This window comes from Lissotriton vulgaris, chromosome 6, assembly GCF_964263255.1.
Source record: "Lissotriton vulgaris chromosome 6, aLisVul1.2, whole genome shotgun sequence".
NCBI classification, from domain to species: domain Eukaryota; kingdom Metazoa; phylum Chordata; class Amphibia; order Caudata; family Salamandridae; genus Lissotriton; species Lissotriton vulgaris.
In genome coordinates, this window is record NC_141694.1 from 1,760,438,297 (window position 1) to 1,760,465,941 (window position 27,645).

A 27,645-nucleotide genomic window follows, 5' to 3' on the forward strand; every position below is an offset into this window, starting at 1 on the left:
GGAAGGCTAAAAGGAGCCATTTGGAGAGATGGTAAACTGGCTATGCTCCAGGGGAGAAACATATGAGATGGGTGGGCTAAAACAAATACAATCTTATAGATCTATTTTCGAATAGAAAGGAAGAAAATAAGTTTCAAAACAAAAAGGGCAGATTTTCTTTTCAGGCTAGCTATCAGCATGTCCCGTGTAAGACTTTCGAACCAGAGAGCTGGTCTGTGCGTTAAGCTTCGGCCTACAAACGTCCTAGGGCGGAGCAGCATTCCCTCCAGAGCCCTGCAGGATAGGTTTAGTCCCAACACCTGGACCGGCTTCTTTCAGTCCCATGAATGAGCTCTTGATTTTGTAAAGAATGTGCGGGGACTTTGGCCGCACAGAGGCCTGTATGTGTGCGTGAGCAGTGTGCGGTTTCCATATTTGAGTGGTGTGAGCACTCTTTGTACTCTTTGTAAGATGAAGCGCATGTACACAGTTGCTTGTATTCCTATTGGATCATCTGAAGACAACACAGTCTTCAAAATTGATTGACACTCCGCACTCTTGTAACTACACAATGTGGTGTAAATTGTCCTTTTCATAATCCATTATCTTACAAAATGTAACCACCACTTCCTCCCTCGGGAGCGCTGTAGTTAATTTGCTGAGACTTTTCTGTAATTCTCCTTTTTATGCCTCCGCTTTCACTTCTAGGGAAGTGCCTCAGTCAGAGAAGAGGAATGTCCTTTTCTAAATGCTCCTGGATTAGCAGTTAAGCACTTGGAGAAAGAAAGCTCTGTGTTGTGGTCAGGCTGGAGCGTTATATTCTGGGATGCAGTGGTGGAGGTCTATTTTTGCAGGCATGTCAACAAAGACACAGTAGTGCTTGGTTTCCAATGCAGGTTTCTAACAAACATTAGAAATGTGGAACGATATTTAATTATAAAGCGCTTACTACCCTTGACGAGGCTGTAAAGCGCTTTTTGGCGAGTACACTACTCCTGAACCTGAAGTTGGATTAGTGGTGGATTAGTCGGGAGAAATACAAATTGTTACTGAGAATTGTGGAAATGGTAGATGGGCGAGTCTGTTATTTGGGTGAATAGGGTAGAGGATGGATAAAAGAGGGAAGAGTTTAAACTGTAGGTGCTTGGCACGACCTACACAATGCGCTTCCTAGGATTGTTCTCCCGCTTCCTTAAAAGTTGCCTCTGTGCACGGGCCACCAAACAGCCCTGGTCCTGAATCAGCTTCCTTTCAGGATCATGTATGGGAAACCTGCAAATCTACCAGACGTCCCAGTGGCCATTTATAAAGGGAAGAAATTGCAGTCTATTTTCCGTCCAGGAGCTGTTGTCCTGCAGCAGACTGTACTCCCAGTGTGCATTCTGAAAACAATGTGTATAGTTTCTTATCCCAGGTGAAGGCATAGAAGCAGTTTTCAATATCTTATTTCACCGAATTTAGTGTTTATTAAAGCAAAATCCTTCTTATTTTAAAGTGTGTGATGCACTTGATTTCATTTATTTTTGTGCTCTTCCCTGGTGCTATCACACATGTGACTGAAAACTTTTAAAGTGCAGGGAAGTATTGAGTTCGACCCTATAACCCATGCTGTGCCTGCAGAGTTTTACTTTGTGAGTTTTTCCCTTCACCTATAGCAGATCTGTTCCACTTTAGATTTCTGTTAAAAAGAAAATTGGTTATACATATGTGTTTACCTGTTTCTAATTACATAAAGCTTAAATTAAACGGGTATATACTGAATACATCTTTTTATTGTTTTAATTTGTTTAAATCTTAAGACTGTTTGCTCTTCAAGGACCCTGAAATACCCAGAGAATTGGTTTCATGGTCTTCTCACTGGGTCCTTATTTCAGGGTACCCCAGAATTATGTGAATCACCTTTAGTGCCCTTGCCACGTGTTCGTTACAATGCCGTAATATAACATTATGGGTCTGCCACCTTCAGAATGTAATGAAGGGCCCTTCAGTGTTGCATCTCACAGATGGGTGGACCTTGGGCTGAATGGGTCCCCCTTGAAGGGCTTACGGTCTCCCTGCACCACAGCATCAACAGGGGCGGCCCACAACATCAACAGGGGCGGCCCACAACATCAACAGGGACGGCCCACAACATCAACAGGGGCGGCCCACAGCATCAACAGGGGCTGCCCACAGCATCAAGAGGGGCGGTCCACAGCATCAAGAGAGCCTGTCCACAGCAGCACCAGGGCCTTCTGGGGCACCACAGGGGTTTCCATTTTATAACGTAAAGTATTCTGGTGCCCCTCTGGTCAGGTTAATGAAAAATAAATATCCCAATAATATTTATCTAACTTCCCCAGAAGTGCAAACTGGTAATGTAAATATTCAAACTTGTTCTATCCAACATGCACGTATTAAAATGGGTACGCTCCTGTGTAGAAATTCAGTGGATGAAGGTGTTTGATAAGTCTCTTAAAATGATGCTGTTGCCAAACAATGATTCTATTCAAAATGTATTACTTTGGCTGGATAAAGCAAGACACTCCTAGTTGGCGTTCTTGTGAAGCCTCTTGGACTAAGGCAAGTCACCAGACATTAGCCTCGGAATAAAGGCGAAACATAGACACAATCACTACAAATTTCCAGATGGACATCCCTGGGCAAGGCAAAGCTTCCATTTCTATTTGAAACAGACCCTCATACAAGATAAGATGCCTAGTTGGTCAAGAGAAAATTAGATGTTCCTTAAAAAATGACGAGAGATCCCGCTCTCCATGTGCCTGGCTCGCTGGTGAGACGTAGACTCTTTGAATCGGGACCTGGATTGTAGAATACTGCTTTGGTCTCAATTGGACATGAATGTGTTACGACAAATTATTTAAAAACTACTAATATGCTAAGATCTTCGAAGTCTGAGGTAACGTGTCACAGTGAATAGAGTTGGTTCTGGTTGGGTCAAATGGCCAAGAAAAGCTAGAAATGATTTAATTTGCAATGCTGCGTCACAGACAACTCCTAAGTAAAACACAGCAAAAGATGTACAGAAGTTGTGTAGCTTTTAAGTGCAGATAGTGACCTATTTGGTTTTGATTTCTCCATAGAACATGAACTACATACTAAATGTGTGGTGGATGTCGAAAACAATCAGGTCGTTCTGTATCCTGCGAACACCAATCTTTCGAAAGGAGATGCAAGGTAAGCTATGTGCCAAGAGTGAATGTATAATATGTACGTGTTCATCAGTGGGTACCGTAGTCCTCTATGCTGCTGATAAATACTGTTATTCCATTGCCATTTATCTATTGTTGATGGTAACATCAAAACTCCATCACTTCGGAGTAGGACATTTAGACCCGCCTACCTAGTTGGGCCCAATTTGCGCTTCCGGTGCAGATGTGCACCACAAAAGGTTTTGCCTCACAATACTTGATTTGCACCAGGTAAAACCTGGCACAAATTGTATGGGACACATTTCGGGGTTGCACACCTTAGAACAGGGAAATCAGGACAATTACTGCATTGCACCCAGGTTCGTAGTCCAAAACTTGGAATTGTGCACTATTTACACCAGTGAATTACCGTACTATGTGGTATCGCAGATTGTGGGTTCGCAGTCACAGCACCAAATTTCCACCAGACCTGAAATTATGGGTCTTAGCCTGTGCAGAGGTGACGCAAATTGTGATGTATCCATATGTTGTACAACTATCCAGTATATAGGATTGACTGCTCTTTGGGGGTTCTTAACGCATCTTCCTGATTTGTGTATTCTTGTGTTCAGTGTTGGTGCTTTAGCTTCATCGCTTGTGGTCTTACGTTACTAGCAGTGTTTTGAGTCCTCCATGTACATTTTCTGTATTGTAAACATGTTGGAAAGTTGTACTTAACATTGTCTCTGCCAATTGTTTCTTTTCATCACTGCTCATCTTGCACCTACCTTTAAGTTTCGCAACTCCTTTTTTCTTTGTTATAAGACTTATGAATTATTGGAAGCAATGATACCTTTTTCCTACGCTTAGAAATATTCATGTAAATTGTTTTGGGAGTTCACTCGCCATCAATGGCATATTTTATTCATTACATTAAAACTGTGTACGTTTATTAATTTTTTGAGGTGGTTAAAATGAAGCCTCCCTCCTGAACGAAAGTATGGTTTATTGGAATGCAAGCTCCATGTGATGAGTTTTATTTGCACTTATCAGCAGCAGTAATGTTTAGCTATCCTCCGATAGTGTAAGCCCATAGCCTGTATGTGTTCGGATCTTATTCCCGCCTCTGTAGCTGTTGTGTAAAGGTCACAGCTCAAATACTGAAAATGTGATGTTTTCTTGCTGCATCTAGAAAAGCTGTCCCACATTAAGATGTTTGCTTCTTTGCAGCCACTTGTCCTTTTTATGACAAATTGAGACGATGCACAGTGCATTACTTGTGTTAAATATTGTCTTCTCGTGACCGCACCACCCTTTCATTCAGCAGTTCTCGGTTTACTGTGCTGCCGCATGTACATTAACTTGTGTTGCTGCTGTTGATAATTGCCATATGGATGCACTTTCATGATTTGGACCGGGAAACGAGTCTTGGTTCTATCAGTGTGGCTCGCCTCCCGTTCCTTTCACCAGTTCTCTTGAAGACATCTGCATGGTTCGCGCTCCCTGTTGTCTACACTAGTATGATGCACTTGAAACATTTGGATACCTGGCCCAAGAATTTAGTGGATCTCTCCCAAATAAATATGTTTAGAAATGGTTGTTAGCATAGGATTTAATATGCCTATATTCTTGGAGAGCAAAACAGTGCTTGTTGGCAGATTATAGAGGTGCAGCCCTAAATGATGGTGTTGACCCACACATACTCCGTGCCACCCAAAATGGCGATGTTTCCCCGCACATCCTCAGTGCCGCCCAAAATGGCTGCGTTTCTTTCCCACGCGCTCCCAGCTGAATCTTGTTTATTCATTGGCTCCACATCACAGGTTGAGTTTACCTATGAGCTTGCCTTTGTCAGGGACAGGTGGCGGGAAGGGGTCGCCGTGCACATGATGGTGTGGGCTTTCGCTGGGTAAACACAACGAGTCATCATCCCATTCTAAGCGAGGCATCCATCTCCAGGGGGTTGTGTTGTGCGAGTGGCAGAGTGCTGACACCCGGGGCTTCCTCTGTTGACTTGGTTTTACATTTAAAGCATGACCCCGTTAGTAGCACCTGCGTGGCATCTCACACCCCTGCGTCCTAGCAACCCATCTAACTTTGTCTTCTACTGAAAAATAGGGAACTGTGTCAACGGGGAAGAAAGGAAGTAGAGAAAAAAAAGAATAAAATGCATCTTTCAGTCAGAAAATACAAATGGCAATCAAATAAAATTAGCAAAATGTGTGCAGTTGAAAAAGGATAAACCATGTATATTAAGCTTCCGGAGCACAGCCCCATAGGAAAAGCTGGACACAGGAGTTAGCTTATCAACTATACATAGAAAGTGTATGTGCAATAAAGTACTTTGCTCTTTACTTAAGTCGTATTAGCTGATCACAGTAAGATGGCAGTGAACTGCACTTGTTGGCAAATTTGCGTCCTAAGTTCTTTCATATAAAGACTAACATGTGACAAATACTTCCTGTTTTCTCTTTGTCTCAAAGAGGTTCAGTCGCCTGACTCGATTATCCACTTCTGGAATAAAAACCCACTTGTTTCATAGACAGGATCAGTATTTTTACTGCTTATCCCGAAAAAGGCAAGCAACAAAATTGTTAGTCCACTCCCGAGTGTTGTTGAGCCTCCTGCTTTTTTGGGGGGCACCAGGCATGTGTGGGTGCGAAGCACTTGAGGGTGTGGGACATTGATGAACCGAGATCAGGCAGCGGCGCACTTCCTTAAAAGTACCCATCCCTAGCAGAGAGCCCTTGCGTTTCAGATGCTGAATCCTGGTTTTTCTGCTGTTTTAGCCTCCTGTATCTATGCTGTGCAATGTTTTGAGGCCCTTTTCTGTTATTTTAGGCTGCGGAACAGATGAGATCCTGAGATCACCGCTCTGCCTTTCCTGCTCTGCCCAGTTATGCGCTGGCTGCGGACCAGGCGCTTGGAGCGGGGGGCAGGAGCCTGCGCACTGGTATCTGTCTCGTGGTCCCTTTTGAGGCTTAGACTAGCTGTGATCATGGCATTGAAAGAAGAACTTTTCTTCTGCAGTACAGTTGTGCAGAGCACCCTTAGCCATACACTGGTGCATCCTGGGCCTGGTTGGCACGTGTGACATGTTGGCCGTGTTGCCTTCCTGGCAGGTATTCGTGACCCAGATGGGGAGCGTACCTTGCTTGTGAAAGTGAATAATGTACTGTTGATTGCGTGATTATTCATCTCTCGCTTTTTTTCAGTGTCCCTGCTTTAACTATTTCTTTAGTTATTAACATATCAGATTACAGTAAAGGGGCGCTTTGGCTAAGGCCAGCACGCTGACTGGGAAGGCGAGCCCAAGGGATTAATAGTAAGCGAATATATTTGAATGGAGTGAATTCGTGTGGGGGAATCAGGAACCAGCAGAGGAAACTGGTAAATATTGAAGCAGCATAGCGCTCCTTATGAAAAGCGGCCGCCATTGTCCTGTGTGGGCGCACTGCAAATAGAAGAAGCAGCCGCCATTGTCCTGTGTGGGCGCACTGCAAATACAAGAAGCAGCCGCCATTGTCCCCATCAGTGTAAATAAACAAAATGTGCACACCCACTAAATAAAGCAGACCGTGTAACAAGCCTAGTAAAAGGTCCAGTCGTTATGGGTGGTTACAAATGCAGACAAGGCGGTACCAAGGAGGGACTAACAAGCCTATTTACGAATCACAAGCCAGCACTTACGAAGGACAATGACACAAGCCAATGACAAATATGAGCGGAGTTTGGGCGGGGCTTCTAATGCATACTCTAATACAGCATGCCTTGCAGAGCGAGCAGTGCACGCGCGCTGCCGCTAGGCTCGACCTAAAAAAGGAGGGCCGGGGTGTTCCACCCTGGTATCATCAGCCTGTGCCCCCACCCCAGAAGGGCCCCGGTAGTCCTTTGGGGGCAAATCGTTGAGGGTTACTACTATCACTACTTTTACCTATAAACATACCTTAGGAAAACAAAATATGCAGCCATGATCTACTCGGTTAGGGGAAGGTAGTTAAAGGTGTGCGCCTGATTAAAAAAAAAACTGCATTCGTATATACTTCCATTGCTAGGGGCTATTATGGAGCATCTGTGACTAGATGCGGTGTCTCGTGGCGCTTTAACAGATGCGGTAATCAATCCTTCTATGTTAGAAGAAAGGAAGGCCGAGTTGACCGACCTTGAACCCGTGGCCGGCAGCTTACACCCTGCACTGTGCACCCTCATTACACGAGCCGTATGTGCCGCTTCGGTACATCCTTTCCCTATGATCTGCAGCTATAACTAACTCGAACAACAGGAAAAATAGTTTCAGTTCCTTAATTAGCGCCAGCCTTGGTTTCATTTAGTGGTTTAAACGAATAATAGAAAAAAGAATTATGTTTTGGGAGCTTGAGAGGTCACAGTGTCTGAAGTTGTTCTCTTAACATCATCTTTGCGAAAACTCCAGAATTTTAAGATCAATGAAGCATGCCTTTTAAAATATTTGTAAAAGGTATTAATGTGGCATCCACCGAAACCTTTTTACCTCCTAGAAGTAACTGATATAAATAGACTTTCGTCTTTTCTTCTACCCGTAAGTGGGTGGGTGCAGGAGGCCTTTGTTCCTCCCGATTGCGAATCTGCGAGCTCGTGGGTCAGGTGCTTGCAGGCCACATGTGATAACAGCATGAGCGGCGCAGGCACGCGAGGAATGCCGGGCCCGGCCAAGGTGCTGGCCTGAAGGCAGCAGGACGTCTGAGGCCCACTGGGCCGTGTTGTTGGCAGTCGACCGAAGGGCCTGTCACGTGGCCTGGGAGGCCTTGAGCTTATCTCGAAGGCTCGCCGGCCGCCGTGATTGAGCGTGGGCATTGATGTGCGGCCGAGTGAAGGGGCCGGTCTGCAGGCCGTCTGCCAATAGCTGGCCTCAGACTGGGGGTGGAGGGTGAAGGGGTCTGCCCCGGGGTTCGCGTCTCAGGCTGGGGCAGTGGGTGAAGGGCTATACCCCGGGAGGGGGGCGGGGAGGTCGTGCGTGTCTGCTTCCTCCTCGTACCGTGATTGTCTCTGGAGACAAAGGATGCTAAAGAAGCCATTCAATGCTGATTGTGTCTGTGGAGGGGTTGTGATTTGCATATGCAAATACTCTGAAGTGCTCCGTGTGTATTCCGTGATTAAAAACAATGGGATGCGTCACACAGGCCCTTGAATCCGGCAGATGGCCCAGCGAAAGCAAAGGCGATTTTGATTAAAGATGGCACAATGTGCACGAGACGGGGCAGCAGCGCTGTCATTGTGACCCTCCCCAAAGCCCACCCTCCCCTGCCCCCTGCATGCTCGAGGAGTGATGGCAGGTTATTCCTCTGTTCAGGGGAACAGTCAGCCTTGTGTGCAGCCCCTTCCACAGCCTTGGAGCCCTCTGTTGTAGCACATGCTTACTTATGTGACGTAGATATGTCGTTGTTTTTGAGAAGTAACAGGCAGTATTCCTTTCATAAAGTTTGAGGTTTTTGCTGTAGTAATGCAAACAATGGAAGTTGTTTAGCCTTAGGTTCTCTGGCTAGTAGGACAGCCATATTCAGGGCCACTGGAATTATGTGGCAGGGGTGCACCAAATTATGTGTCATGCAGGGTTCTCTAAATTATGCGGCAAGAAAAGGCAAGTTATGCAGCATTTTTTTTATAGTAATGCTTCAAGAAAGAAAGCTTATCAGAAAATGTGAGAAAGAATTGAAACCATAACCCTCTCTCCTGGGTATGAAGTAGCTTCGCAAAGCGCGAAAACAGTGCAAGTACCGAATCCGTAGAACCAAATCCTTGCATATCAGAGCACTCATGAATTCTGTAAAGAACAGACCAAAGCGCCAATTTGAGTTTCTCGTACAGACTACAAACCCCTCCACCACTTTAGCTCCTGAGTCATCAGTGGGACGTTGCAACAACTTTGTGAATTTCTTTGATAAAGTTAGAGACATCCATATCTTGCTACGCACCAATAACTCCCCAGAAACTGAGATTCTACTGGGCAAGGCGCTACATTTATGGTCCTCTTTCTCCCTAAATTCCAAGCGGGACCTACAGCGAATAATCTCAAAAGTGAAACCCTCGAACCACCTTCAGGACGCCATTTATGGTTCTATTAGCGAATCTCTTGCCGTACACTTACTCCCCACATGCGCCAATATGTTATACGCCTCTCTCAAACAGGACATATTTCCTGAATGACTAAAAGTGGGTCAAGTCTTTCCTCTCTTGAAAAAACAATCTCTTGATCAAGAGAACTTGAACTACTACCGGCCAATCTCTCCACTTCCATTTTTAGGCAATGTCATTGAAAGTTGCATAGCTTCCCAACTCTCTGCACACATTCGAACAAACAACCTTCTAGACACTCTCCAGTCAGGTTTCCGCCTGGGCCACAGTACAGAAACTACGATCCTTCAAATACTCAATGACTTCTCAGAATCCTGAACTCTTGTAACTCTTGTAACTCTTGCCTCCCAGTCCTCCTGGACTTCTCTGTTGAATTCAACACTGTCAACCATCTGGAGCTCCTTCACACTCTTGAACAATGCATGGGTTGTTGAGGCGCAGTCCTTAGCTGGTCCTCCTAATACCTAACCAACCATTCCCAAATTGTGAAAATGGGCAACTCTATCTCATGACCAGTCGGTGTACATCAGAGTACCTCAAGGCTTGCTCCTCTCCCCGACCCTCTTTAATCTCTATCTAGAACCACTGTGCATGATTTGCAGAAACTCTAGGATTCCTTTTCACCTCTACGCAGACGCCACTCCAATATACATGAAAATCTCATCCCCAGAAGACCTGGCTCTACTTGTACTCACGCTCATAAAGATTCAAAACTGGATGTCTAACCACCATCTCAGACTCAACTAAACTAAAACAGAATTTCTCTTGATTTCTCCTCTGAAAGCAAAACCCCCAGTACAGGAATGTTTGGCTAATTGTTCTGCCCTGCCATTGTCCGGAGTGCTAGATCACTTGGTATCACCCTTGACAATCACAAACTTCACAGCCACATCGCAGCCTTCGCCAGAAGCGCACAACACCAACTTAGGCAGCTTTGGGGCATCTCCTATTTGACAGACACCTTGGTTAATCACCCCAACCATATTTAAGTACTCTCTCCACCAGGATACAAACTACCTTTGGTATGTGACCCCCACCATCAATGTTTGAAGTGTGTACGAAATCTAACCAATCTGCTGCAATTGTCCTGGCCGCATCTACCGCTGCAAATATCTGAACGTAATTATTGTAACTGTAACTCGTTGAACACTTGTTATCCTGCTACTGTTGTAAAACGCTCTGATGCCTTCGGGCCATGTCCGCTCTATATAAAATTGCAAAAATAAATACAAAAATAAATACATTCGTTCTGGTTGTTGCAACATGGCTTGCTTGTCACTTTGCATTCTTAAATTTTCCAGCACTTGTGTGAATTGCGTCTGAGAAAGACCTCCAAATGATGGTCTATAGTGACACCAGGTGTTAGTATACACTTGGGCTGCTCAGATCCGATATGCTGTGTGCGTTTTTCCTCTCCAAGTGCCTCGATGATGAATCTACAGTATGTTTACTGACATCTCTACGTTCCCGCATTGTTGTGGGGGAAAATGGCGGCAGCTGGTGGAGGGATGAAGACTAACTGGAGAGGGCATCAGGAGACCAAGACTCATGAGCAAACCGATATCTGTCCTGTTCATCTCTACACCTTCAGTGTTCCCTTAGTCTTTTCAGGCTAAACTTGGAGAAGGGTGCATCTGATGAACCCCCAAAGAATACGTCTTTGTGGATGGCTTAGTGCTGAACTGGGGAGCCTCTTCGGGTGAATTACACTTTATTGTACACCAGGCAGGCACAGTCTGCCAGAGTCTGACTGTAGCATTTTAAAATAAATTGGCTCAAAAGTGATAGTGTTTTACAGTTCTATTCGAAAAGCAACCCATGAAATGTTGCACATATCACAGGAACATGCTTTCACCTCGGCGGCAAATATGATTAGGCACAATGCACATATTGTTGTTGTCTTGTGTAAATTACCAGGCATGCAAATGGAAGTGTAGCAGAATGGCCTGTCTTCTTAAAAAAAAAAAGTGCACCTTGCAGCTTAGATGTTAGTTGAGTGCAGTGCGTGAATTGTAAACTTATAAGTGCAGGTACTCTATTTGAGTTGTATGGGTGTTGACTTTGTCCTCCTTTTTAGGTTTTGCCTGGCCATGCGCTTTGCGCATGCACCAAAAAACCTCTTGAGTTGTGTGTGTGGGTCGGGATACGCCCCCTCCTCCGATTGGCTAGCTCCATAAATGGAGGCTAGCCATTGGGAGAGGGCTCCGTCCGTCAATCTCGGACCAGATTCGGGGGCGTTCCCGAGATTCTTTGGCTTTTGCCGACGTCACGCGACGTCAGCCAAAAGCCGGGAACGCCCCCGAATCTGTTCCGGCATTGAGCCGGCACCCGCCTTCCTGCTCACGTGAGTGCCTTGTTGATCGCGGCTGCATTGGGCACCGGGGCAGGCAGGAGCCTACTCTGCGCCCCGGTGCACTCACCCGGAAGAAGAGAGGCGGCGGATGGTGCAGGCGGGGCTCCGTTGCGAGGAGGAGAACCCCGCCGCCCAGGAGAAAGGAGCCGTCCGCCTGTCCAGCCCCGCATCCTGTTCAAATCCCTCGATCAATCACAGCCGCTCCAAAAAGAGGTACCGGTGCTTTACGGGCATGACTTCGGAACACACTCTCTGTATGACTGAACGCAGCACTATGCAGCACGCTTTCACTTTTTGCTGTAGGAAATGCTTTTCTATCGACTTTAAAACTTCTGTTCGCATTGGGAACCTGTTAACCCGCCCCCTTCCCCCGTTCTGCCGGCCCCTCCTCTCGCTGTCCGTGCCTTGTTGGCTAGGGTAATCGTGAACCCTGGCTTTCAGTCGCTCCCTTTAAAACCTCCCAGTGCTCGTTTTAGCTTCCAATCCTCTGCCTTTTAGCACAGTAGGGTTGGGTGCCATCATCCGTGATTCAGGCGCGAGGTGGTGGCTCGAGGGTTCACAAACATTTGTTGATTGCGGTCACAGTAAGTGAATACCATATTTGTGAAGCAGGCCGCAGCAGCCCTTGGGGATTTCCTGTTCAAATCCCTCGAGCAATCACAGCCGCTCCATAAAGAGGTACCAGTGCTTTACGGGCATGACTTCGACTGCCAGGCATAAATAAGCAAGGCGCAGGGCCCTCGCTCTGGGTCATCAGAGCATTACCTCAGATACCTGCAGAGCCTGGGCGGTGCTGGGTGGGCTCACACATCTTGGAACGCACTCTCTGTATGACTGAATGCAGCTCTATGCAGCACGCATTCACTTTTTGCTGTAGGAAATGCTTTTCTATCTACTTTAAAACTTCTGTTCGCATTGGGAACCTAGAATGTGCAAGTGAAAGTGTTGGCTCTGTTCCAACCTTCGCCCTTGGTCGGATCGTTTTTTGCCGTACTGCAAACACCTCTGGCGTAGATCACGCTACCTTTTGGACGGCGATATGCACCTGAGTCATGCCCCAGAGTGATTGTGTTTGGTTGTCCGTATGGGATATCCCAAAATCCTGATACTAGTAGAAATAATGGAGCTGCCTCTTGTCGTGTGGACCAGAATGAACAGTGCGCATCCAGAATCCAAGTTGTTGCCATGGCCGGGAGTGTGCGGCACGTCCTTGTCAAATTCCTGCCTTGACCCCGAGGCTTGGCTGTCCTCGCGTACGCCCTTCTGTGGAGTGCGCGGACACAGTGCCATTGTTAGCGGCCTGGAGAGGGCCCTATGGGCGGCGCAGGGCTCTTGCTTCTGCTGCATTCCACTCAAGAGATCCTTATCACCTACTGAACGCAGCGCTTCAAAGACTCTCGCAGAATAGTTGGCGTTGTAGCTCCCACCTCCGCCACTCCTATCATGTTTAATATGTTAAGGTGCCCATGAATTCAAGATAGTGTTAAATGAGTAACATCTCGCATTTTCTAAGAGGAAGACACATCGTTGCAAGTTCCATAAAGCACTGCCTGGATTAACTCGGATACGAGTGATACGCTCATTCTCCTCGTGTGATGTAGGTCAATGTCCTCTCTTTTGGTCTTCCTGTCTTTGAGATCACTGAACTAAAAATTCACTTGCTGTTCTCCACAATCTAAGGGAAGGCAGGGCACTCCGTTCTTATATATATTAGTATCATGGGCTTCCCAGGAGTTAACTATACGAGCAGTTCTTTGTCCATCTTTGTGTATTTGCTGCTGTATGTGTATTCTGTTGCAGTGTCTCTATGTGCCTGTCCTTTTATTTGTATGACTGTCGGAATGTGTCTCTATGTGCCAGTTTGTGGATTGTGCCTGCTTGATTTTATATTTCTGTGTCCGTTTGTTGGCGTTTCTCTGTGCCTGTCTTTCCTTGACTTTGTGCCTTTCCCAGTGTGTGTCTGCCTCTTCGTGTTTTTGTGTGCCTGTCCGATCGCGTGTCTCTGTGCCGTTTTCTGTCGGTACCTGACATGAAGTATTTCCCTGAGCCCAAGGTTGTGCTTGGCGATGTGCGGGTTGGCCTGTTGTCCGTTTACCAGGATACTTATTTTGCCTATCTTATAATGTGCGCAAGAATTTATGTATATATTGTGTGCGGCAATTTTGGGTCTATCGTGTGAACGAGTTGTGGTGTACTCGGGTCTACTGATCTTGTTTGTCGGTTTGTCGCTTCTTGTCTGGCTACATGTGTCATTTAATTTCTTCATATACTCTTGCGAGCATGTTGGGCTGCATTGTTCCTTATGCTGTGTGCACAAACCATGCTTCCAGGTGTTTGTGAGGTTGTCTTTCTGTCTGAGTGTAACTGACTCTGTTGTGGACTGTGGTATGCATGCGAGTCTGTCTCTGTATTAGGTGAAGCTTGTTGTTTTAGATTTTGATTCCTGATTGCGACACAAGTACACGGATCTCAGCGGGCTGAGTTCTGAGAGTTCCCAGTTGATAACTAGTGATTGTGGAACAGTGAAACCAGCTCTTACCAGCGAGTTTGGGTGAACTGTTTGGTAAGTAGCGCTCAGGACTTGAGGGATACCCGGGGAAAATGAAATAATGATTACCCCTTTAGGGAACCTGGGTTTGCCATCCTGGCTTTGACGAATGTGCGTTTCTGATTCGAGGCACATGTTTGTTTTTATCTGTTCCTCTTACAGAATTTGTCCCCATGTGACTCTCCTTCATGAGTTTGACAACTCACCGTTGCCTTTGAGTCATGCCCTAAACCCAGGAAGCTGATACAGTGAGTGCAGATAGTGTTTTCTCTGTGAGAAGAGGTGCCGAGCCTCTGAATACTGTTTTTGAGAACCGAAGGGCTAGTTGGGGTTATGTGCCTTAGCTCCTGACATCTTCCTTAACCTGGTTCACGTTGTTGTATGTGATCCCCTGTCACATAATTCGTTGCTCCACTGTCACATAATTCTTTGCTCCCCTGTGATGCTGTGTGTGTGTGTGATGCTGTGTGTGTGTGTGTGTGTGATGCTGTGTGTGTGTGTGTGTTTGATGCGGTGTGTGTGTGTGTGTGTGTGTGATGCGGTGTGTGTGTGTGTGTGATGCTGTGTGTGTGTGTGATGCTGTGTGTGTGTGTGTGTGATGCTGTGTGTGTGTGTGTGATGCTGTGTGTGTGTGTGTGATGCTGTGTGTGTGTGTGTGATGCTGTGTGTGTGTGTGTGTGTGTGTGTGATGCTGTGTGTGTTTGTGTGTAGGGCTGTGTGTGTGTAGGGCTGTGTGTGTGTGAGGGTGGGCTCTGTGTGGCTCTGTGTGCGTGTGGCTGTGTGTGTGTGTGGGTGCAAATGCAATTGGTCTCGCATTTGCAAAAGATTAAGCTATTGGCATTGTAAATGACCATGCCATTTATGTATCTGTTTTCAAAACTAACACATAAATAAACAATTTGTCATTTAAAGTGCCAATAGCTCTAACTTTGTCAAAGGCAAAACCGTTGCATTGTACTTGGTATCGAATCCAACAGCGGCCATGATGCTATGGAAAGAAAGGACAAAGCATATTGACCCACTGTTGACACTATGGAAAGAATGGAGGAAGTATCAAAGAAAGACAGGTGGAGCATAAGAACCGAGCTAGGGGATGCTCATCCATGAAAAAGGAGACTGCTGTTCTTTCCATGCCCTCAGAAAGTTCTCTTTAGGCCACAGCCCCCTAGATTTGAAATGGCTTGCTACCTACCATTTTCAGAACAAAGAAAGGGGTGTGGCAGATATTTTGATGAGGAGAAAAGATAATGGGCCAGAAGGTGTGTGTGTGGGGGGGGCTCTGTGTGGGTGTGTGTGGGGGGCTTTGTGTGGCTGTGTGTGTGGGGGGGCTCTGTGTGTGTGTGTGTGTGTGTGTGTGTGGGGGAGGGCTCTGTGTGTGTTGTGGGGGCTCTCTGTGGGTGTTGGTGTGTGTCATTTGCGAGAGATAAAGCTAGTGGCATTGTAAATGACAATGCCATTTATTTATGTTAAAAAAAACATAAATAAAAATAATGTCAAGAGCAATGCCAATCGCTCTAACTTTAACAAAGGCAAAACCATTGCATTGTAAATGCTTTTTAATTTAAGATATTGATGTTTATAATTTTGCTTGTTTCATCATACTGTTATAGCATGCAAAGAAGGGCCTTGAATCTTCTTTAATTTGTGGTATTGCTCTTTTTATTCTTCAATACAGATTTTCATCATATTGTTAAAAAACACTACCAATATGATGGAAATCTGTATTTAAGAATAAAAAGAGCAATACCACAAATGAAACAAGATTCAACACGTGTCTTTGCATGCTCTATCAGTATGATGAAACAAGCAAATACATATATACATATACAACAATATCTTAAATTAAAAAGGAGGACGAACTCAACACCCAAACAATTCCACTTAACCGAGGCAAGGAAGGCTCAAACCGCGAGAGGCGTCCTACCACCTAGACAAAAGAAAAAGGCATTACTAATCCAGGGAGTGAGTACTTGCACTTTAACAACGTGAATACTCTACTTCAGAGTACCTGTTTGCTATTCACAAGTGCCCTTACTCTCCCACTAAAAGTAATGCATCTCTGCCAACAGAGGCAGGTACTCCTCTCAAATGAAGGCAGTGCAGCTCCGCAGTCCCTGTGAGTACCACCCCATTTGCAAGAGCGCATTTCTTTCATATGAATTCAAAAATATGCACGCTTAGAACAGACATGAACTCCCCAGCCGGGTCCATAGTCATGTGTTGCTAGTTAATATTTTCAAGAATATACTTGTATTTAAGGTTTCTAATACAGTGTGGACTGCGGCCAGGCGGCTGTGCAACATCCCAGTTGCTGGCATCGAATCAATATTCTGTGTCAAACATGTTCAAATAAACACAAGTGGCCATGTCTTAAAAGAAGGTTTTGTTCATGAGGTGTAATTTCTTCCAATCAATTACCTGGGTCCTATGGTACAATGGACATCATCTTATCTAATTAGATTAGGCATTGGGGGAGCCAAACGTCACTGGAGTGGACACTTCAAAAGACTCAAAAAGAAGTTGACAAAATGTCAACAAAACCGTGGTCAAAAAATGACTATAGGGTAGCTCTCCCCGGATCTGCGCTAGGCTGGCGCGGAAAAAGAAAGAACTGACTCCATCGCCCCTCTTCGAGTACCCTGCGGAGCTGGGCGAAGCAGCATAATTTACAGAAGATACTTTGAAGCAGATAGTCATCTTAAAGTCAGTGTTTGATTTCGTCTGGCAGCATCACAGATAGAATGAGGTAGTCATGAGGAATGTATTGCAGTACCTGCATCCTCCGCTTATCTCATTAAGTTTATGGATTTGTATGTCTGGCTTGACAGTGCAACTGTTGCGTGACCCTGTGTGAATAACAAAAACAATGCTTTTGTAGAGGGGCTTGGGCTCCATCCACATTTTGGTTCCCATGAGTATTGAATTTGACTGCGCTGCATTTGTGTGCTTCATCCAAAAATACCGCCTGTTCTGTACTTTTTGGCTTGTGACAAAGTTTATACTTGCTACAGCAGGACTGAGTTTGTTATGGCAGCAATCCAGTCATCATCTCTATACACCTGTTCTGTTGATTATGAAATGTTATGGCAAAGGCATTAGGCCTGACATATGTATTGTGAAAAACATTTGTTGGAGTCAGTAGTCATTTGTGTGGATAGATTTTACTCTATATTAAAGACTACAAATTGGTATTTTGTTACATGGAATGTCACAGATTGCCAGAGAAAGCAATGGTTTTAGTGTTTATTACCCTGTGTGATAAACCTTTGCTATAGGTTTGCTGTGTGAGAATCCTCTCTTAGGAGAAACAGTGTATTGCTTAGCCAGCTGTAATTTTGTACACCTTTCTAATTTTATTACTAAGTCTCTGATGGCTGCCTTGCTGAAAAGCTTATGCTCAAAACTGTAGACATGAGTTGGTTTGGGTGACGTGCTGTTGGGCTGTGCCATAGATCTGGTCTGCTTATTATGGAGTGTTACGAAAAAGACAGTTGACCATGAAAAGCATTTGTTAAAGCCAGTAAACCTTAAACTTTTGATTGTTATAGCATTATGTTACAGGATACCGGTGGGTATATTGTTACGTGGAATCTTACAGATTACTATAGTAGGCCAGGGTTTTGGTGTGTGACACCCACACTGACAAACCTTGGGAGTAGAATTTCACAGTGATCATTCTTGTTAGGGGCTGTTAAAAGGGATTGTACCTTGTTTTGCAAAGTGTAATTGCAAAAATGCATGCCTTATCGTTTCAAGTTTATGCGCACTTTAGGAGGCCTTCGTTGTATATAGTTTCAAGCCATTGGTAAAGGCTAGAGAGCTTATCAGTTTATTTGAAAAAGTTATGTCATTTTCCTTAGGTGTCATACGTTTATAATAAAAAAGTTCTGACAAAGCAAGTAGGCTATATTTAATTATTCTGAAAATCATCTTGTAGGATTTTAAGGGTGGATGGTAATTCCACTGTACTCAAGCCCATAGCAATGTATTTTATTAGATGGAATCTCGCACATTACCGTATTGGGCATGGGTTTTGGTGTTGGTGTCCCACCCGAAAAAAACATGGGGGCATAATCCTCATTAGGCTCTGTTAGTTGAGATTTTACATTGTTTTGAAATCAGTATTTGGTACATGTTTGTAGTTTTGTTACAGTATACCTGATGGTTGCCTTGTGGGAAGGCTTATAGCCAACACAATAGGTCTGAGTAAGTTATAGCGACAAGTCAATGATAAAGGTTTTTGGACTGAACGTTTATAATGAAAAGTTACAATAAAGGCAGTAGGCCTGGTATATTGACTGTGAAAAACATATGTTAAAATAAGTAAGTATTTAAGGATAGATTATTACTTTGTTTTTTGTTACATGAAATGAGAGGCTAGAATGTCTTATAATTTGGCTGCCAAAATATCATTGCATAATACATGAACGAATGAATGAGAATTTATAAAGTGCTCAGCTACTCAAATAGTGTGTCTCGGCGCTCATGGTCCCCATCTATCCTGCGTGAAAGCCCCTAGCTGTTGAAACAGCCAGGTTTAAGCAGTATTATAGAACTACAGTGTCAGTTGCGGAATAGCCAGGTTTTAAGCAGCTTCTTGAAAACGGTGTAGTCCATCACGGTTCTGAGGGGTAGCGGAAGAAGATTTCAGGATTTGGCTCCCAGAAACCTAAAAGAACTACCTCCAGACCTGGCACGTTGAATTCTAGGGACGAGGCACAGCCCGCTGAGGCTGACCTCAAGATTCTCGATGGCACGTATTTGGAAACTCTACTTCTGAGATCCTGTATCACTACCATACAGGGCCTTGAAAAATAACACCAGCATCTTAAACTATATGAGTCCTGAGCTTAAGCATAAAAATCATTCTAGCAGCTGCATTGTGTGCCACCAGCAAATGATTGAGAAGGCATTTGGGAAGGCCCAGGAACAGGACATTAGCATAATCAAGTATTGAAGTGACCATCGCCTGGACCACAGTTTTCCTGTAGTCCACTGATAGAAGGGGAAGAAATGTCCTCAACATGCGCAGGAGTCCGAAGCAGGTGTCTACAACTGACTGGACTTGTGGACTCAAGAGAGGACAATCCATCATAATGCCCAGATTTTTACAGTATTTTGCGCAGAGAGGGGAGGTGACCACCAGTGTCTCCACTCTTCCGACAGTGGGGATCCAAAGAAAATGATTTCAGATTTCTTTATTACATTTCAGTTGATTCCTCCTTAGCCATGTAAACATCTTGGTGAGGCATGTTCTGATCTTCTCACCCTCAAAGCCCACTCCCTTGTCACAAGTGAAGAGAAGCTGTGTATCCTCAGCATATGAAATTATTTTTGCATCCACATATATACTTAAATGCCCGTATAGATATATTGAAGGCGTTTGGGTCATCTCTGTTATGCCATTTGTCTGCCTGAATATCATTTACACTCTGCTTCCATCCATGACAATGTACTGCATGGGGTAATGGTTCAGTCATCATCAATCACTGGCCTACTTTCTCTTTGAGCAACACAATCTTCTGATTACCTATGTACATCCACCTGAAAATGAGTACACTTCAGTGTCACAGCTGGTTGGTCAGTCCTGTAGTTTTCATTTTCTTCTCTTATAGTTCCTCTTTCATTGTTTTTCTTTTCATTTTAGTATTTCTTAAGAGGATAGTACAGCTCTCCAGGCAGTGCTAATAGGTGACTCATTTATTCTGCAGTACACCCACATCTCATATGGCCATTTCCTTTAAACCGTGAGACCATTACGGAATGCTGCTGTTCATAGTGTCTCATTGTTTTGCTGCTTGAACATAAAATACCTTGGAAAAAACAAGAGACGAGGTGTTTGACAAAACAGGACCAGTATGTTTAATTAAGTGTGGCCGGGAGAACAGTTACAGAATATGGTCTGAGCACTGTCTCAACTTTCAATCGATCTGAAATGGGCTTTTATACAATTAATTGAATGTCATAAACTCTTCTGGAAATCCTTTTTTGGTAAGGAATGTGAACTTCGGTATGTGGAGTCATAAATTTATGTATCTGATAGGGAATCCAGGTGGGCCTCGACCTTGCTTGGACACAATGCGGACAGTGGGTAACGTGTCCAGATTTTCGGCATGGGGAGCGCATGATTACCAAGTGTACTGTCTGTTGTGTCCTAATTGGCTACATGTTCTTAACTTTTAATTACATCTGACTTTAAGGTGTTTTGGGAGCGTACTTATCCCTCCGGCCATGTGTGCTTTATTTGGGCCCATCTCCCAGGACCATTGTGGTGTTGCTGCATTTATCTGTGGGATTGAGCTGGGATTTTCTGTTTGTTCATTTGTATGCTGGCTGTGTGCCACCCCACCTATGACCTGTCAGTCAGTCCCCTCTGGCTTGGGTCCCAGAGCCTGCCTAACTACGTATTTCCGAGTCGGCATGGACAAGTTCATAATGCGAGAATTCATTAATAAAGATGTGATTTATTTATTTATTTACATGAATGTATCATTATTCATATTGACATTTACTTTCTCCATATGAACAGTTTTAACATTCAAAGATGGCCAGCATGTTGGTTCCAAGTGTGGCGGCCAAGCTGGTACTTAAAACAACTATACGTAAACCATCTACAATAACTTTACAATACTGTTATGTTTAATTTTGTTCTTGCAAGTATATGAATGCCATGATTAAATGGCAGCATGTTTTCTTTTAATTTATCTTGCATATGTTGTTGAATTTGTGTGTTTACTGCGGTTGTGTCAGAGTCACTGCAAGAATGAGTAAGTAGATGGATGCAGAAGTGCAAGGATGAGTGACAAAGTGCATATATGAGGACTTACTGAGTGTCTGACCCCATCAATCACACAAAAGGCACTTTCATCGATAAGCCAAATCTATTGGCATTGCCGAAGCTTGTTTTAACTGCCATCGTGGCAGGGCCTTTACAGCTCTTTCCTATCCGTACAGCTAACTCCTCCGCACGTCTACAGCCTTCTTAAGTATGGACTCCACTCTAAACAAACTAATTATTTGAATAAGTCTTCAAGTACTGTGTAAACTGCACCCAAACTCTACCTTTTCTTTACCTTATTGAAAACTCATGTTCCATTTTCCCTGTTACATTCTGTAGGATTTATATTTTTTATTATTATTAAATAAAAACACAAAGCATCCTTATTATAAAATAATTGAAAAGCTTTGGTCCCTATTTTTGTAAAGTTCAAATAAAAAAAGTGTCGGACATGGGTTCCTCTTCAACCATGCATAAAATTAAAGACTGCAACCCGAAGGTATCATTCCAAAACCGACATTACATTATATTCATTGCAAGCTGTGCAGCCCACAGTCTGTATGAAATGTGCATGTGCATTGTAGCTGAATTGCATAACATGATGCTTAAACTTCTTCCCCCATGGTAACTTACATAGACGCTGGAGAAAGTAAAAAAAACACGGAAATAATAACCCTAAAACTCCAAGACAGTCCCTGTTAAATCATTGATGTAATGTTATGTTACTCCTCCCCGCCTCAATGGTATATTATCGACCTCTTTGTCTGATCTCACTGTTACTATGTGCTTAAAGAGCTCTTCATATATTTATCAATAAATATTGATCATCCCCAGAATCTGCTCCCATAATTATCTTTACCTTATTTTCTAAATGAACAGCTCCTGCCTCAAACTAAATGGGGACAAAACGGAGATGATGATCCTTGTCTATTTCCCCAATCTCCATACGTCCCTGGGATGGCTGGTCTACCTGGGTACCACCCACCCCTCTGCTGCCCCCAAGACGACTATAGAGAGTCTGGGAGTATGGTTGGACGACTCCATGACCATGGATACCCAGGTAACAAAGCTAGCGGCAACTTGCCATGGCACAATCGGGATGCTTCAAAAAATTATACACTTGCTTCCCTCATCCCCAAAATGAATAGTGGTCCAGGCACTCATTCTTTCCCGCCTGGACTACGGAAACTCACTGTACATGGGAGCACCAAAAAGGCTTATAAGAAAACCGCAGCTCGAATCCTGCATAATATTCTTAGGCACAAGTCAGCCCTGCAAGCCCTGATCGCCCTCCACTGGCTACCAGTTACCCAAAAGATTAAATGCAAAGCCCCTCTGCATGGTACATAGGGCACTCCTAGACAACAGCCTCCTGATCTCTCTCTACTCCTGATCTCCTATACCCCAAGCAGAACCTTGTGATCCACAAATGCCTGTTGAGCCGTGGTTCCTCATTAAAAGAGCGAGATGCGGAGGGTGCAACGTAGCCAAACTTTGGGACTCCCACCCCTACACTGTCTTGACAGCCAACAAGGAACTCCCATTCCAAAAACTACTAAAAGCCTGGCTATTCGACAGTAGCTGCCTTTAGAAAACTCTAGTCAGCCTGTGTCACACTCCTAGCACCCACGAGTAGCTATGCACTCTACAAATGGTAGGTAGGTATGCAGGTAGATAGATAGATAGATAGATAGATAGATATAGTCAATCAGCTCTACCCCTATGTTCTTCTGTTGAGAACACAGGGCCAGAATGTTTTTTCTGGCCCACAATGAACAGCTATAGAGGAGCAAAATCAACAAGAGTCCATTATGGACATAGGCTTCACTTCCAAGGATATCTTTCTCTGGTGCCCCATGCTCTGGTCCACTTGGGCTGTGTACCTGATCTGCACAAAAGCCTCCACAGTTGCCAGAACCATTCAATTCAATGTCTGAACCAGCAATATAGAAAAACCAAAGTCCGCTGCCAACAGATTTGAATATAAACATTTGTTAACTATGCTATGTTGATATTTATTTAGTTAGCCACATGTGCGCCCAAGGACTTCTTTGGGAGAGGGCGAGCAGAGCAAGGCTAGCAGTAATTGGACAATCTTGGAGAGTTTTCATGAAATAGGAAAGTGATGGAATTGAGCGACGGTGACGCAGCTCTAATGTATTGTCATTTGGCTTCACGTTTTTTAAGCAAGTTGGCATGTAAAAAGTCTGTTCCCCTCCATTAGGCTTAGACCATTCATGAGCACAGGAAGAGGGTGGATGTGCACAGACTGGTTGGTATCAAAACGCCCACTATGGAGGGGCCATGGAATTCTTGGCACTAGACTTTTAGCTCGGAGACATGAGAATTTGTCCAGAACATAGCGCTAGTTTGGGACCTCATGCTATCCTGGGCTGCCCAAATTTGTGCCCGAACCCTTCTTTAATCTTAAAGTTCTATGTAAAGTTCTTTCCTTCGGCCCCTTTTTAGAACAAGTCACTATTACTCCGGCCATTTTAAGGACTAGATTATGTGTAGATAATTTCCCCAAATTACCCCCTCAGAGACCACAGTGTTCTCAGAACATGGCCTCTCATTCACTTATGAACTTATGTTTTGCCTGCACTTGAAACCCATATCTGGCTGCCAGCCATTGTTCCTTGCATGGGCATTGCCCAGCCTTTCTCCATTCAAAGTTTCAAGTCTACTCTCTTTCCTGTATGAGCAGATCATTCTAAACTACCTGAGGTCCACGATTCTGGAAGATGCATGAAGGGGATCGTGCTTTCTCAGCGACAGTTGCAACTTTGTGGAACTCCTCGCCCAAAGATATTCTGCCTGATCAAGAACCGTCTAACTTTTAGAAAGTGGTTTCATAATGATTATTTATTTTTCTCTTCTCGTATGTCCTTTTGATTCTCCTTCGTATAGTAGGGCGCACATGACTGCTAGCGCAGTGAGGCCCTTGTGATATCTTAGCACTTTATAAACTATCAGTACAGCATGACAATACCAGGTTCAGCTGAAGAGTTTATACAATTCTTGGAATCTTCTGAAAAGTGTCCTGCGGTGGCCGGCAGGTTCATACGGTTCCTGGCAGGGCTGTTAGGCCTACATGGCTGAAGCGTTTGATCCATGGTTCCCAGAGGGGCGTGATGTCCACTGGTATCTAGGCTCTTGTGCTGTATTTCCTGGCCCTTCATGAAACTCTTTAAAGGCAATGCATAGCGGATGGTGTGGGATTTGAAACTCTGTTTAAAGGAACGTCATTCACGTTGTGTGGAGTCTTAATGTTGCCTTCGTTGTAGAGTTCTGTTTACAGCCACCTGCGTATGACGGCATGGCTAGCGCCATGACGTGGCAGTGACGTGAGCGTGCCTTCCGTGGCCGACCGTTCCTGCCCTGTACATGCTGCGCACCCAGGTCTGGGCGGCCACGGAGCTGGGCCTCACACCCCTGCGGTGGCAGCGTCACCCCTGAACAGAGCCGTCCGGTCGCCGTTCACTAGACGGGACCACGAGTTGCCACGGCTGCTCCGTCCACGGGGAGGCAGACAGGCCCAGCAGCATCTTTCCGCCTCCATCACTTCCAGGTCACTTGTCCCCGGTCCTCCTCTGTGTTCACGGTGCATCTCTTTGGCTCTCAGTGGAGCGTCTGCCGAGGAGGGGGCTTGCTTTAAAACTGGCAGCTGTGCGGGGTTTGCCCGGAATACTATTTTGTGTGTTTTTAAAGTCGCTTTGAAAAATAAAATGGTTCGGTTCCGCCCCTGGCAGCGCAAACTGTGTCATGCTTTGTTATCCTAGACGCATCCGAGGGATTTTCCGTTTATTTTATTGGCTGTTATTTATCCCCTCCACGAGCTTTCATTGATACCGTGCCAGCGTGACCCTTTCACTGCGGCTGTCGGAAGGAGGGCTCCCAGGCTCAGGGAAGTGTTTCCCTCATCTGTCGGGCAGTGTGTGTTGTTCCTCGGTCTGCACGAGCACCGTCTGAAGTTTCCGAGGGGCAGCGCCCTCCCCTCGGGCGGGGGTGAAGTGGCCTCCCAGTTCATGGAGCAGGCTGGGGCAGAGGCGAGGGCAGTCAGCGGCTCCCAAGTCACAGCCCAGCCGCGGTTCTAAGATGTGTGTTGGTGTTTCCAAGCCCGTGCTTGTCATAAACCAAGAGCGGCCTGAGGGATAACTTCATTATTATATAGTGCCCTGCCTGGGACCAGTTTACAAGGAAGAACTTGAGCACTATACAAGCAATAAAATAGCTTATTTCTTTACCTTACTAAGAAGGAAGAGTCCCTAAACGCACATTTTGGGGCACTAAATACTATTCATAGTCCCGTCCACCCCCCGTGTATTGCTTGTGTAAGATTGATGGAGTGATAGGTGTCATGTTCTTTGGTTTCGTGTTACTTTTCGGAAGCAGACCCTTGCTTTTCCTTCCTTCAGCACAGTAGCTCTAATCCTGTTTTACCTAACACTTGATTTTAGTTTTTAAATATGTTGTTGTCTCTTGTAAGTTTTTGCTCTTTTCTTCCCATCTGTCATTTCTGGCACCTCACTCCCCCTCCCACTCGCACGAATGTTGCTTCTCTGTCAGAGGGGCTCTGCTTTGTGGCCCCAAGTGTTTACCTGCTTTCCACTCCTTGGATTAAAGTTTCTAGGTGAGCCTATTTATCAGGAACGTCACCTTCCAGTGTACTGTTTCCTTCTTTTAACAGTTGAAGCATAGAACTTTAATGTGGCTGATTTAGCCAGATTAGAACTCCCAGAATGCATTGGGTTCCCTTTGTCCTCTCTCCTTTGTGTCCTCATGGAAGGTATAGCTTTGTTTCTGTGAGTCATCCTTTGTCCTCTCTCCTTATGTAAGGCTGCTTTTTCGTCAAATGGAAGGTATGCCTTTGTCTCAGCAAGGAATGACTTTTGTCCTTTCCTCTTCCTTGCATTGTTGCCTCTTTTAAGTGTTTGCTTTGTTTCTTTCCATCTCTCCCCTCGTGTGTGTGGCTTCTTTGGGTCCTCATGGGAGGTATGCCTTTGTCTCTGCAGGGTATGTCTCTGTCCTTTCCCCATGTCTAGGGCTCCTTTATCTCCTCATGGGCGGTATGCTATTTGTCTATGCAAGGTGTGCCCTTTGCCCCTGTGAGGTATGACCTTCGTATCTGTGAGGTGTTCCTTAGCCTCTGCTAGGTATGCCCTTCGTATCTGCTAGATGTTCCTTTGTCTCTGTGAGTCGTGCCCTTCGTCTCTGCGAGTCGTGCCCTTCGTCTCTGCGAGTCGTGCCCTTCGTCTCTGCGAGTCGTGCCCTTCGTCTCTGCGAGTCGTGCCCTTCGTCTCTGCGAGTCGTGCCCTTTGTCTCTGCGAGTCGTGCCCTTTGTCTCTGCGAGTCGTGCCCTTCGTCTCTGCGAGTCGTGCCCTTCGTCTCTGCGAGTCGTGCCCTTCGTCTTGCCCTTCGTCTCTGCGAGTCGTGCCCTTCGTCTCTGCGAGTCGTGCCCTTCGTCTCTGCGAGTCGTGCCCTTCGTCTCTGCGAGTCGTGCCCTTCGTCTCTGCGAGTCGTGCCCTTCGTCTCTGCGAGTCGTGCCCTTCGTCTTGCCCTTCGTCTCTGCGAGTCGTGCCCTTCGTCTCTGCGAGTCGTGCCCTTCGTCTCTGCGAGTCGTGCCCTTCGTCTCTGCGAGTCGTGCCCTTCGTCTCTGCGAGTCGTGCCCTTCGTCTCTGCGAGTCGTGCCCTTCGTCTCTGCGAGTCGTGCCCTTCGTCTCTGCGAGTCGTGCCCTTCGTCTCTGCGAGTCGTGCCCTTCGTCTCTGCGAGTCGTGCCCTTCGTCTCTGCGAGTCGTGCCCTTCGTCTCTGCGAGTCGTGCCCTTCGTCTCTGCGAGGTATCCCCTTCGTCTCTGCGAGGTATCCCCTTCGTCTCTGCGAGGTATCCCCTTCGTCTCTGCGAGGTATCCCCTTCGTCTCTGCGAGGTATCCCCTTCGTCTCTGCGAGGTATCCCCTTCGTCTCTGCGAGGTGTTCCTTTGTCTCTGTCTGGGTGGTGCATCTTTATCCATGCCCTCATTATTTTGCTCCCACAAGTGGTGTTTAGTCTTTTCCACTACCACCCATCGTTGTGTAGTGCTTTTTTTTATCTGTCCTTGGGTTCTACAGCTTTCACCCCTCGTCAATGGTGTTCCTTTGTACCCTGACAGGTGATTCTCCTTTCTCATGCCTCTCGCCTGACACTTCTTCACCCCCCCAATAATGGGGTACAGTCGTGACCGACCCTCATAGTGATCTGGGGCGGTGCAGTGGGGTGTAAGGGTCCCAATGCACCCCACTCATCGTCGTATTTTAAGTGGGACACTTCCTTCCCTTTCCCTGCACCATGATCTCAACCACACTTGGTCTTTACTTACGGTGAATATCTGCCCATTCCAAGCTGCTGCTGTGCTCTCATCGCAGGAGGGCTCTTTGTTGTCCTCATGTGGGTCTTTCTCTTCATAGCTGGTGATGCTCCTTTGAACCCCATCAGGTGCTGCTGCTTCTTCTTTCCCGCATCCATCCTACCAGTCCTCTTTTTATGGTGACTTCTCTCTTTGGGTGACTCATTTTCTTTATATTCTGTCCTGTTTGTGCCGTTGCATGACTGGTGAGTAGTTCAGAAGCAGGATGCTGACCATCGTCTGGTCTCCTAGAGCGCTACAAATATCAATTTTATTTCAGTGCTATAAAATTCAGCGTGGTAATTTGTAAATATCTATTATTTCTAAAAGCTGATCACATTAAAAAGTGACTAGGAACTTA

At 45.4% G+C, this 27,645-nt stretch overlaps 1 protein-coding gene across 2 annotated transcripts in view; it reads left to right on the top strand.

Moving 5' to 3' along the window:
* The window catches only part of KIF13B (kinesin family member 13B), a 698,786-nt gene that overhangs the window by 98,744 nt on the left and 572,397 nt on the right, over window positions 1-27,645 (top strand). The window contains exon 2 of one of the 2 annotated variants that reach the window (XM_086927999.1): window positions 3,063-3,174. In XM_086927999.1, coding sequence (XP_086784125.1) covers window positions 3,082-3,174 — 93 coding nt within the window. In that variant the 5' untranslated portion in view covers window positions 3,063-3,081. The remainder of the gene's footprint in view (window positions 1-3,062; window positions 3,175-27,645) is intronic. The other variant, XM_086928000.1, reaches the window with a different exon arrangement.